Source organism: Anopheles cruzii, chromosome 2 (assembly GCF_943734635.1).
Source record: "Anopheles cruzii chromosome 2, idAnoCruzAS_RS32_06, whole genome shotgun sequence".
Taxonomy (NCBI): domain Eukaryota; kingdom Metazoa; phylum Arthropoda; class Insecta; order Diptera; family Culicidae; genus Anopheles; species Anopheles cruzii.
Window position 1 is genome coordinate 2,196,751 of NC_069144.1, and position 12,503 is coordinate 2,209,253.

Consider the following 12,503-nt stretch of genomic DNA (forward strand, 5'->3'; position numbering starts at 1 on the left):
AATTTCAGTTTCGCTTTCGACGCCTAAACGCACCGGCGGCGACGGCGGGGAAAACCAAGCTGCTGTTGTGCGATTTTCTACTTTTTTCGAGCTCGCGTTTCCTGCCGGAGGCAGCTGTGGCCACCAACAACGCTCGGGGGTTGTGAGAAAAACGGAATGCCGCCGCGCCGCTCTGCTATTATTATGTTTCGTATTTTCCATTTTACCAGCAACGAGTAGCAGCAACATTCCGCGTAGCCGGGCGCGTGTATCAGCGAAAGTGAAACTTATTAAAACGCGGCGAGTTGCACGAGTCAGCCACACGAGATCGAAGCTGTGCTTAACAAATTTGGCCACCTAGCGAAAGCAACTCCCCCCGGGGGGGCCCTTAAAGCCAGCGGCGAAGCCTAAGCTTTTCACCCGATAACACCGCGGACACCGGGGGGCCATTAGGACCAAATTTGAATGCCAAATTCGAGGATGCTCAGAAAGGTGTCACTAAGAGAGGAGTATGTCCCACATCATTATGCAAACGAGGCGAGAATTATATCGCGATCCGCATTAGCGAAGCGAAAGTGTCCTAGATGGAGCCAAGAATTTATGAGGAAACTAGCGTTTCACTTTCCACAACGCGATCCCACAGAACACGGAGCTCGGAGTGGCCGCCAAGTGTGTCATTGTTACTTCTCTCTTGTTTCACACCACACCGAGTGGGAATAATCCGTGCCATACATACAATTAGCATCATTCGCCGGTGGCAATTGGGGCTTTAGGAAAAAACCCTAATCACACCTCACCGCGATCGCGCGAGGCGAGAGATCTGCAACGTGTGGCGTATCCCCATCACCGGCGGGGGTTTAGCATAAAGCAGCTGCGGAACCGGTAGAAGGCATGCCCCCCAGAGGTAAGGTATGCAAATTGCCCAAGACGGTTCGAATCATCCGCGCCGGAATGCCGGAATCGGCACTACTACTAGGAGAGACTACAACTAGGCGTCCGGCGGCGAACCCGGGGCTGAGACTCTGTCCCGATTCATCACCAAAAGCCCCGGTTGGCAAAGAAGCGCGGCCAGCAAATCATCACACACAGGATTACCATAAGAGACCACCACCTAACCGTGTCGACGGGCAGGCCGATGATCAACGGATCGTTGCAGCGGGGTTGGAATGCACTTACGGCCTCTCTTCCATTCATAGCTCGGTAGCTCCACTCGATGATGGTAGCAATTACCATTTGATATTTGACATTTTAGCCCCACTTTTTCCATATTTTTATCGCTATCTCTCGTTGCGGCATTTGAGTAATTGCACACATTACAGCGCCCCAATCGGTTATTTCAATAACCAGGTAATATCCTGCTTGCGAGACTGGATAATAAGACGGGGCATAAAACGCCGGCCACCGGTTCCCTGGTCGGCCTTGAAGCAGGCAGGAGCCACGTGCGCCACCTGCATCAGCCTCTCGCTGAACTCATTTACGGCTGCTGATAGTTTCTAGACCACGGTGCGCCGTGTGCTGGTTCTCGTTGCTTGCTTGAAAGCGCGCCGATCGTCACAGTTGAGAGGACCTCCGTAACCTCCTTCTCAAGGCGAGTTGTCTGTGTGTCTGTTCCACTCGAAGGACCGTAGCCTGGTTTAGTCGGACCGCGGCCACATTTCAATAAGAACACGCTGATCCATCTTCTGAAGGGAGTCCGATAGGTTTCGACAACATCGACACTGAAGGTGTTGATTTCCAATTTAATTTTGTTCCCATCTCGCCCTCCAGACATGCGCCGCGCAAACACATTTTCACAGTTTTGCGGTTACCGTCACGTTATGACTTCATATTTCCCCGCGACCCGCAGCTTATCTGCGGTCGGCCCTGGCCAGTAATACGTGCCCTCTGTGCTGTGCGCCACCCCTTGTGAATCTTCATCATCTTTCGTGTGAGCTCTGTCAAGGTAAATAGCTGTGTGAGCCCCTATTACGGACCGACGTACGTGTGTGTTGTCGGGAGAAGCAGTCTGAGCGGGGCTGCTGATGAGTCACTACGTGTGTTACCAGCCGCAGCTGCTAGGCTCTGGTCTGGTAACGGCGTCAGAGTACCGTGACTTTGCGTGCCGTGCCTCGCTTCCTAAGGGGCCGCAGGAAGTCGGACTATCTGGTTGCGAAACGCGCGAACTGTCCTTCGCGGTCCGTCACCGTTGTCGGTTCGGAAATTCGGTTTAATTGAATGTTGAACGCGCAGCATCAATCTTTCGCGCTGCTCAGAGCTTTTCTAGCTCCGCAGAGTCCCATCATAACGCTCCGTGTCTTTCCCGTGACCGATGTTGCGCGTAAAGTGAACAAATTGGATTTTTTTTTCGTCTCAGCCTCAGCACCAGCCATTTTGCGTAATCTCACCGAAGGACACAACGGTCGGTCGGTCGGTCGGTCGTTTCGCGATGGACTTCATTTTCTTGGGCGATTGTTTTTGTAACAACACGCGACACGAGCACTTGTCCAAGCGGATCGCCCGGCTGGTTACGGTCAAAGTCAAACGGTCTTCTCTTTTAAGCGCTTGTAGCTAATTAAAGAGAGGCACAAGAAGACGACGCGCGGCGTAAGTGGTTGAACGATAATGATTAGAGCGGGAAGAAGCAAAACCTCTAATTAATTTGTACTTGAAGTGGTTGGGAAAAGGTGCCAGGTGATGTAAAAAGTCTCGCGGATTGGTTGCTTTTTGGCCATGAGGCAGCCTAATACCACCTCTTAGCGAGAAGATTGGCCAAAAGACGTCGGCTCACGGAACACGATCGTCGGGGCTAGCTAGTGTAGGTGAATGGTGATCGTAATCAGTCCTGACACTCGCGAATTAACCGACCTTTTTATGCGCCCAACAAGCAAACGTCCTTCGGCCCATTTTAAAGTCTCCGTGCGGTCTTTATCAGTACCAGGACACGGCCCGTGCCCTTTAGAGCATGCAACAATAAAGCGATCAAGGCTGCAGACGGTGGCGGCGTGCGTGGCGTAGTAAGTAATTCGAATAAACCTCGAATGAAACTCCGCCACACTTCTTCACACCTTCGTTCGTGATTAACCCCGCGCGAATGGCGAATTATCACTCGATCCGGGCCGTCAAAGGTGCACACAGACACAGCACAGCGGAGCGCAGAGAGGTCGTGATAAAAGCCGTGAATGCCAATGTCACGTTCGTTTAGCGATGGCAGAAGTGAAACTCTAGGCTCTAGAGCCGATTGGAGCAGTAGAGTTCGCGATCGTTTCACCCCACAGTTGGTCTACCTTCCGACGAGAAAGCTTTGCCACGCCCGGCTTCGGAGTTACGTGAAGAATTTTGATCAGTACTAAGGGGTTGTCGCATGACGCGGACGAATGAAAGTGAACTTTTAGCTTTCATTTAAACCGAAAAGAGGACTCTGCATTTGGGACTAGGGCTTAAATAAACAATCCCACCACCTTACATGATGGTGTACGATCAGCGATCAGACTGCTCGGGGCGGAACACAATGCAACAACCCCCACACACTCGCTCTGACGGACCATTTAGGACCCCAAAGCATACAATACCTGGCGTCGGGCGTGTTGTGCGTCCTTCATAATCAATAATCGTACCGTCGGTCGGTTAAAGTGATTTTTTATCCCCACAGCTGCTGCTGCTGCAGTCGATCGTGACACGATCGACAACTACACACACACCGAGAGAGGGCTGATACATTTTATTAATGCACTACACAGATCCCGGGGGGCCAGTAAGGTGAGATCGGCGCGATCGTGAGAATTGTTGGGATTTTATGAGCGGGGTATTTTTAGTCCGAGTCACCCGGGTGTGAGTCTTAGAACTTGGACTGGAACCTGTGCCCACACGGCACACGGGAGCCCGCGGAATTACCTCCGGATACACACCGCTCCGTGTCTCTGTCGGGGGGCCGCGCACGAAGGCAAGGTATTCGAAAGGTGCTCGTTGCTAATCCCGTTCGCGAGGTTCGATTTTATTACACCCGATTGTTGCCAGTAGCACTCGGGCGGCGGGGGGTCGTAGAGTAAATAATGGCCACACGCGACTAAGCGACCTTTCCCGGCACAGGTTGGTGGTGTGCCCGACAAGGACAGTTACCGCGTAGCGTGGAGGACGTTTTATGTTTTAATTATAAGCCGTCGAGCGGGAGATTCGAGTGGATATTTGCGGGAGATAAATTCAAAACGATGCTACGATCGATCGGGAATTCGATGTAATGAAATGTACATCAAATCCTACACTTTGTCGAACATGACTTTCAAAGCGGACGGCAACGACCACGACGGTCCAGGCTCTGGGAACGGAAATGTGCAATTTTGGTACGCGAGTTTTAACATATCCCGGAGAGTCTGCTTCACACACAGCCGAGATCGGGGGGCTGTGATTGTTCCGTGGCCGTAATTGGCGGCCATCGGAAGCACGAGAAGACTGCCTGTCCCAAAACAAGGCCGAATGTTTTAAAATTAATCAATCAATACTGGCTCCGGCCTGGGGTAGAGAGAACCGAGAAGGGATCGATTTCCCACGCTAATGGGCGACACCAATCGATTGCCATCTACTACGAGCGCGTCATACTGAACCTCTCTCTCCCTGTGTGTCGGGCCGTTAAATGTTAAATTAATCGACGCATAATCTTGTGAGAGGGCCCTTGAAAACGGATCCATGTAGCTAATTTATTCCATTTCATCATCATCATTATCATCATCATCATCGATCACGGGGAGCAATCTGCACTCTGCACTTTGCACGGCAGGTCGGTGGGTCGTTTACGTAATCGACACAAATTTTCACCGGGCTCCGATGGTTCACCGATGGATCTTTCTCCACGCCGGGCCTGGCCTGGCCTGGGCGTCCCATGCTCATATCTATCATTAATCTGGGCAGCATTTTCCGCGCCCACCGCGAGCTGATTTCCCACCACGCGAGAGGGTGGTCCTTCCCGCATTTCAATTAGGTTCCCACGAATTTAGTGACTTGTTGCTGGCGATGGCCGGCGCAAGGCGCACAACAATCGGCGCTGTTGCCGCTGTTAGTGGGCGCGATTTGTTAAACGCGTTTGTTTTTTGCCACCGACTAATTTCTGGAGTCTCACACAACAACCACGGGGGGGTTAGAAAAATGGCCATTACACTCTTCTCTCGGTGGAAGATTCGTATCAATGCGGGGCCCACGCAGCGCAGATTGCATGACGCAACGGCTCCCGATGCAATCCGAAAAGCGAATAGGAAAATAGTAAAACAAGAAAACGGTGAAGATGATTGTCATAAATAAGGTTGGGGAAAAAGTAATCTATTATTTTCTCGGTATTTTGCTAGGCTTGAACAAGTTTTGGGCCAAAGGGAACGAAATCGACCAATTTCTTACAAGGATGGGTACTAGGTATTAGAAATGGTTCACATGCGCCAAGTTTTACTGTTCTAGGAAGGAGCTACTGTGTAGATGGTGGGACTTGCATGGAATCATTTATTATGAGTTGCTTCCTTGAGGCCAAACACTAAATTCAGATCTCTACTGTTGGCAATTGGACCGTTTGAAGGTAGCGATCGATCAGAAAAGACCAGAATCGGCCTATAGAAGAGGTGTTGCTTCCATTAGAAAGCAACGCAAGGCAACACTCGTCTGTAGTGTCTCGCCAGAAACTCCGGGAGCTTGGCTGGTAAGTTTTAATGCGTCCACCATACAGTCTAGAGTATAGTTTATCGCCAATAAGAACCAAGATTTTTATGGCAAAGACTTTGGACAGTTACTTTAAAAAATGGCCCAATGGTCTGTTAGTGAGTCGTGCAAAACCACGAGGCAGTTGATACGGAGAATACGGAGAAGTAATAACAACTCAGCTCCGAGTATACAAAAATGGCCGCCAAGGTAACAACAATGGTGTACTTTCCGTTTTCAATTTACACACCCAGAGGGCGGCCACTTTCGTAACCTAATTGGGCGGCCAGAGAGAGAGACAAACCTTCCAAAAGTGAACCCATTCTCCAGCGCTTTACTTATCGTGACGTGACGATCGTGACACGAATGGGAATCCGTCGCGTAATTACCTGAAAGTAGAAGAAATGAAACCGAAAGTTAATAATTGAATCATTTCCCATTTCAACTTCGCTGTCTTGTGGAGTTAGTGTCTAATCTGCTCCCCAGGTGTCCCTCGCTACAGGAGTTCCGGCGGGACCCGAAGGACCTGTGCCTCACCTGACTATGGTCGCGTGGTGACTGGTGTGCGTTTCCGTTTCCTTCTTTCGCCCGGAGTAACTGACGACCGTTATCTGGCGCGTCTGAGTCCTAACGACCCGCCGCACCCGGCTCCTCCCATCGCCCACCAGCACGATCGTGCGCTTTTTGCTCCCACCACTGGCATTGCTGCCACTCCCTGTGGCCACATTACTATCGCTCCCGTGGCTCAGGATACTCGCCGACCCACCGGACGCCGGGCTGTGGTGGTGGCCATTGTGGTGGTTATTGTTACTATCGCCACTGATCAGACTGCTGCTCTTCTCGGAACTCCGACTTCCGCCGCCCACCGTTAGGCTGCTGTCGAGCTTCTCGCTCAGATCGTAGTATCCGCCGCTGCCACCACTGCCCACTGCCCCCGACAGGTGGTGGTGCTGGTGGGACGGGTAGTGCCGGTAGTATCGCTCCGAGGACGACGAGGGCGATCCGCCGAGGTTGGCGCCCACCGAGCCCCCGAATGCGTTCTGATACTGGAGCTTCTCGCCCGCGTTGCCCTGCTGCAGGTGATGGTGATGGTGGTTCCGTGGCGAGGATCGTGACTTCCGCTCGCCACCACCTTGATGGTGGTGGTGATGGTGGGGCGACGGCGAGTGATAGTGCCGGTGGTGGCTCCGGTACTGGTGATGGTGGCCACCGGCGCCGTGGTGGTGCTGATGATGATCCCCGTTCCGCGAGTGGTACAGTTCCGAGTCGAGCATCTTCTTCGAGGTGTCACACTTCACACACACACTGGCTGCGGATCCCTGCGGATCCCTTTTCGAGTTCGAGAGTTCGTTAAATGTTCGTCAAGCACTCTACATGTTTCTACTTCGGCTTTGCGGTTAACCTGTCCGGGGGATGTTGTGTCGGGAAAACTGTGGAACGAACACTCATTAGGATTTGACACTTCACAACGCGCACACCTCGAATGTTTCTGTCCGGATGATGACGAATTCGTCCGACGAAAGTCACAACAACACCGTGGGGCCGTGTGTGGGCTGCCACCTCCGAAAAGAACACTGTTTCCTACGGCCTACGGCCACCGCCAAAGGCCAAACATTCTCAGACGATTACGTCGGACAACGGAGTGACAGTACGCGATCCGAGAAGTGCCGGTTGCCAAAAACCACATTTAGAACATGGCTGGGAATTCCAATTCCTGCTGGCCACACATCATCGGGTAGGTGGCACTAAAAATATAGTTTGACGTCGTGTAGGACGCGATTCGGATACTCGAATTGGCATCTCGGATCCGCACTAATGACTCGCGCACGGAAGTAACGTTTCCAAGAGTGGCCTCTCCGGAACATGGAATGCCGCCAGCTGAAGGATGGCGTGCCGCTTCAATTAGAATTCGCGTGCCTGACACGCAGGGCACCTTTTCCGCAATCAGCAAATCATAACGGAGCCGGCTCCCGGTTGGGCTGGTAATCAGGGCATGAGATCCCTCAGGTCAGTGCATTTGCTTCCCGCTGCACAGTGTTCCCGTTGAGGATCTGAGTTCCTCTCGAAGCGATGTAATGTGGTGATGTGCATAATTGCGCCGACAGGGAGAGAGATAGAGAATTGAAGACCCGCTGTGCTGCGCCGCGCGTGCTTGACGTGGCTGAATATTTAATTAGATTATCCGGCCGCCCGAGACCGACGTCGGCAATGAGCAGAGGAGTCAGTTAGAATGGAACAAACCCATTTGAATTAATGGTTTAAAAATATTCCCGCTGTTCGATTATCTAATCGTGGCCCTGAGATCGTCAGATCAGATCGCGGCGGCATCGCGGCCCTTGATGGGCTTCACCGACGGATGGCGCATTATGCAACGGATACACGCGGAGAGCGTGCGACCATTTTATGTCCCCGGAGGGCCCGCCGTTGTGAACGAAAAGGAAAGCTCGCGTTTTATGAGGCTGTAAACTGGCCGGACTGCGGAATGCTTTTACGGGTCCCGGTTCCTATCTTATCGCAACCTAGTCGCTCACCGGCGACTTCCGATTGAGCGTGCCACGGCCGGGAGGCCTTGACCGGCACCTTCGGGTAAAGTTCACGCACTTGAGGCGGTTACCGAAACTGCAACCATCTGTGGCCGCAGGACTGGCCAAAAGTCACACAAAGAATCTCGCCTCGTGTGACTCTTGCGGAGAGTAACGGATTATAAATATTGATTTCGAATTAGAATACCGGTTTCGTTGGAATCCCGGTCGGGTCGGGTTGGTCCTCCTACGCCCGACGCCCGCCAGATGGCCATGGAAGTGACTTAGAATTAAGTATCTTGCGGCTGCTTGTCACGGCCCACCGTATTGGCGATCGAAGGACGACATAAGGCCGGCGCCACCGGAGCTCCGTATGCAAGTTATGCTCCGTAATTCTGACTCCTTAGTGACGTTCGCGCATCTCACGAGAAGCAGCGTGATTGATCGGCGATCGATTGTCACTCAGCCGGTCATCGTCACCAGCTGGCTCCTTTGATGATCGCCGTCGAAACATGGATCGCATTAACGATCGTCTCGAAGCAATAAGTCGAAGACGTGAGTGTTTATTCATTCCATTGACATTCCTACCGTGTGTTATGCTGCGCCGGGACATTACTCGACAGAGAGAGCATTGGCCCAACCAAAGTGTAATCGAGGGAAAGTGTGGCAACAACAGGAACCCGGACTAATCCGCCGCGCACCTATAACAATACACGGTGTCGGTAATCGGTGTCAATGTGAAAACTGTCCACTGTCCACCAAACATTAGCTCCGTGGCGCGTAGAAACATTTGCGGTCGCTATTTTAATTGCCCTTTCATGTTGACACTTGGAGGACAAGTGGTTACAGTGGATGAGAACGGTCCCGGTGGCCCCAAAGGCACCCCGCGAACACGTGAAAGTGATTGCTGAAGACGGACCGAGTTTCGTGCGTGAAATTTAGCGGCGGCTGGCTGTGCGTGCGTGGCCAACACACTAGACACGTTTGGAAAGTTTGTTGATGGGCGCCCAAAAGTGATCTTCGAAAGGCCCTTTTTGCGCGGCATTTCGTGCGTAGGGCGTAGGGAAAGTGGCGCCCTGTGTTCCGAGGAACTTGCGGTGCGGTTGTGAAACTTTCGTTGCCTATTTTTATTAAGCTGAAGGTGGATTTAATGTAAGAACTTTATGCCCGGAGATCAATTAGACAAAAAACAGAGTTAAACACGTAAAGAAAACCCACGATCGGAAGCGGCCGAGCATTCACTAACAACCGGAGCCCCTTCCAGAAGCGAGTGGGAGATTTTTAACAGCTTCTTGAACCTCCGGTGGTTAGCGTGACACACCGACGACGTCAACGACCACTCCCGAGCAAATTGGTCGGGCGTGGGATGCATCGGTCCGGGGACACGGCCGAAGGGGCAGTAATTTAGCTTCGACGATCCTTCACGTGTTCTCATCGATCAAAAGGTGATAAAATAAAACTGGCCAACGACGACGACGACGACGGCGCCGACGGTGTTCAAAGGGTTCGTAAGAAAATTTGTTCATTTCCAATAAACTGCGCCTACGCGCAACTGGAGGGAACGGAGCACCTTTCGCTTCGCTTCGATTCACAGGAAGGTGGCCAATTTTTATAACTCCTTATAATAATGCGCGTGGGTTGTCCAAAGATCCCCAATTAAAAGCGATCGTCGTAGTCGGGATCGTCTTCCAGGGGAGCGAACACAAGTGGTCTTAATTTTGATACCCGAAAACTAACTTTGTGGCAGAAGTCTTAGGTCATCCTCCTCCTTGGAACCATAAATGGTGTGTGGTGAGTAACGGGAGTTGATCGGTGGCCGAATTCGGACCAACCCAACAAATGCCCAACATGGAACGTCTTGACTCGAACTGAAACTTATGCTGATTTTAGGCAAATGTCCGATCGGATCGTGGCCACGGCCTCACGAATCACGCTTGCAGTGTACAGCGTCGAAACCGCTAATCGTGCTTGTGGCATAAATCGCGGCCACCGTCAGAGCTGGTGACCACAAGCTACGCTTTTTGAGGTTACATTTACATCCGTCGTCCGTGAATTCGTGACGCCAATCGAATGCCTGGTAATGAAGCACCAATAGCTTGAGGTTCGCCGGTAACCTAGAATGGAGGATATTTAGGGCGTTTCGGTCAAGGAAGGAAGATCGCGACTGACTGAGCACCGAGCGGGAGTTCGGCTTCGCTGCATTTTTGAATCATTACACGCGTAATTGGGTTCGTAATTTCTTGTTGATGCGCCCCGTTGAAAGTGTTCATCGTTTTCAAACAAACAGAACTTGCTTGGGGGATGTTATAAAAGCTGGCGATCGCCACTCGGATCAAATGCGCCCCGAAGGCGCGACTCCGAACACCGATCATGATCGATCGATCGTGTTCTCCCCGTGAACAGGAAGAGACCATTTTAGGTCAATGATATATTTTTTGGGGGCCTCCCCGGTCAAATCCCGGGGTTTGTTTTGGGGGATCTTCATTTATTATTCCTCCTCACCGCAACACGGCCCACCGACCGCCGACCGCCAATTACTGATAATTGAGCAGTTTTCGGAAAACAAACTCCGACCCGCCGGAGAGCAGCTTTCCGGTCTCGCGTTCGTTAGCTGCGGTTGATTAATTTACGGGAAGCGGAAGAAGAAGCTATATGCAAGGTAAGAGACGAAAACGAAGAATGGAGAGCGAATTCCGTAAGAAACGGAAAGTTTGAATACCGCGGCGGGGACAATCACTTTCGGTAACTAGTAACTTTTCGCGCGCGCGCAAGGTTGTTCGTCTCGCTGGGCCACAAATTTCTGGGAATTCGTTGTGGAGCCGGAAGTGAAGGTACCCATGAGGGGTACGTAATTGATTAAAATGCTCCCCCGGCCAGCCTTCAGTCCCTTCATTTGCATCCTTCTCTCTGCCTTGCCCAAAACTACGATCACCACGCGATCGCGGTCCACGTGTGGTAAATGTCACGCGGGTCCATCATGCTGCAGAGAAGGGGGTTCAGAGTTCGACTGACACCATGCTGCTGCTGATGCTGCTGCTGATGATGGGTGGCCTGGCGGAAACCAATGTTGGTACTTTTTGTGTCAAACTTTTGCGCCTCCCATCGATTGGTCGCGCGCGGTGCGAAAAGGGAAAGTCTGACCGACCACGGGTCCTATTATTATGCAGATTGGCGACAGGCAGTGGTCAGTGTTGAGTGCGGCGATTTGCCGTGAGAAAAAGGCCCACTGACCACCCAGACCCAGGCCCAGCAGGGTCCAACCACCCGATCGTCAATTTCCTTTCCCGCGCGTGAGAATTGTCCGTTTGCTGGGTAACTCGAAACATAAGATGGTAATTGCGAGAGTTCTTTGCATTCCAATCCGTCCAAGTCGATTCGAGTCGACTGATCACGATGAAACGCGGATGCGCTTCTCGTGTCCCCAAAAAGAGGTTCCAATCCGTGGCTGCACTTGTGTGTCATAATTTAAAAACTCCTTTGTCCCCCTTCTTTTCACATTGTTTGATCCCCCTTGGTAGTATTATTCTAATTATGTGCACCGGACCATGGCGACGCCCGGTTGTCGTTTCGGTCGCCGGTGCGATTTCAAAAACAGGTTACAACCGCGGCACGCGGAAGGTCAAGGAAAAACCGAATGTTTCGATTCGATTCGCTCGAGTGAAGCGGTTTTCGCGGAGCTGGACTAGACTCCGACAGCGTTTTTGTCTGCTTTGTTTGGCCGAGTGAGCGCACACGCAAGCATCTTCGGGGGACGCCACGCCATCCGCGCGGTTCTGCGGTGTTCATTTTATTAATTTTTAGTAATAATTTGTCGGTTCTAAGCTTCTATTGTTTGTAGACAAAATGAGGAGCAATTAGGATACCAATCTTCCATTAAATTGATCGCTTAACAACGTCTTTCTCTCGATCGTGCAATGCCGTCACCATTATGTGGTTAAGGGACAGTTGAAAGGAGAGAGAGAGCCATCATTAATCGAGTACACCAAGGAACACGGTTTATACTAACAAAACGAGGATCGTCTTGCAACATAACACGATCGTAAGCAGCATCAATAATCTCTTCGATTGGTCTACAAAACGGAACAAGACTCTTACAGTTTACCCACAGAGTAGCGTGAAGAGAAAGGAATTAAAAGGGCTCTTCAATGTTGGTAGCAACACTTTCGAGTAATGTTCAGATTTCTTCGAGAGGAAAATTCCATCGATCCTTCTCCTTGGTAATAGCAAAGTCCACCTATTGATCTCTGACGATCAAAACAAAAGAAAACTCAACGCTTTTCTCCTCCAGCATCTCTAAACTATAGAGAGAGAGAGGTTTTGAAGCACCACGAAAGCACCATGGAACTAAGA

The 12,503-nt window shown here is 51.4% G+C and overlaps 1 protein-coding gene across 1 annotated transcript in view; it reads right to left on the reverse strand.

Annotated features, from left to right (window-relative positions):
- Positions 1-6,016: 6,016 nt before the first annotated feature.
- Positions 6,017-12,503, reverse strand: part of LOC128269380 (protein doublesex-like) — a 60,913-nt gene continuing 54,426 nt past the window's right edge. Inside the window, exons 2-3 of the mRNA XM_053006826.1 lie at positions 6,169-6,824; positions 6,017-6,020 (exon numbers count right to left, since the gene is read on the reverse strand). Of these exons, the coding sequence (XP_052862786.1) occupies positions 6,017-6,020; positions 6,169-6,824 (660 nt within the window). The remainder of the gene's footprint in view (positions 6,021-6,168; positions 6,825-12,503) is intronic.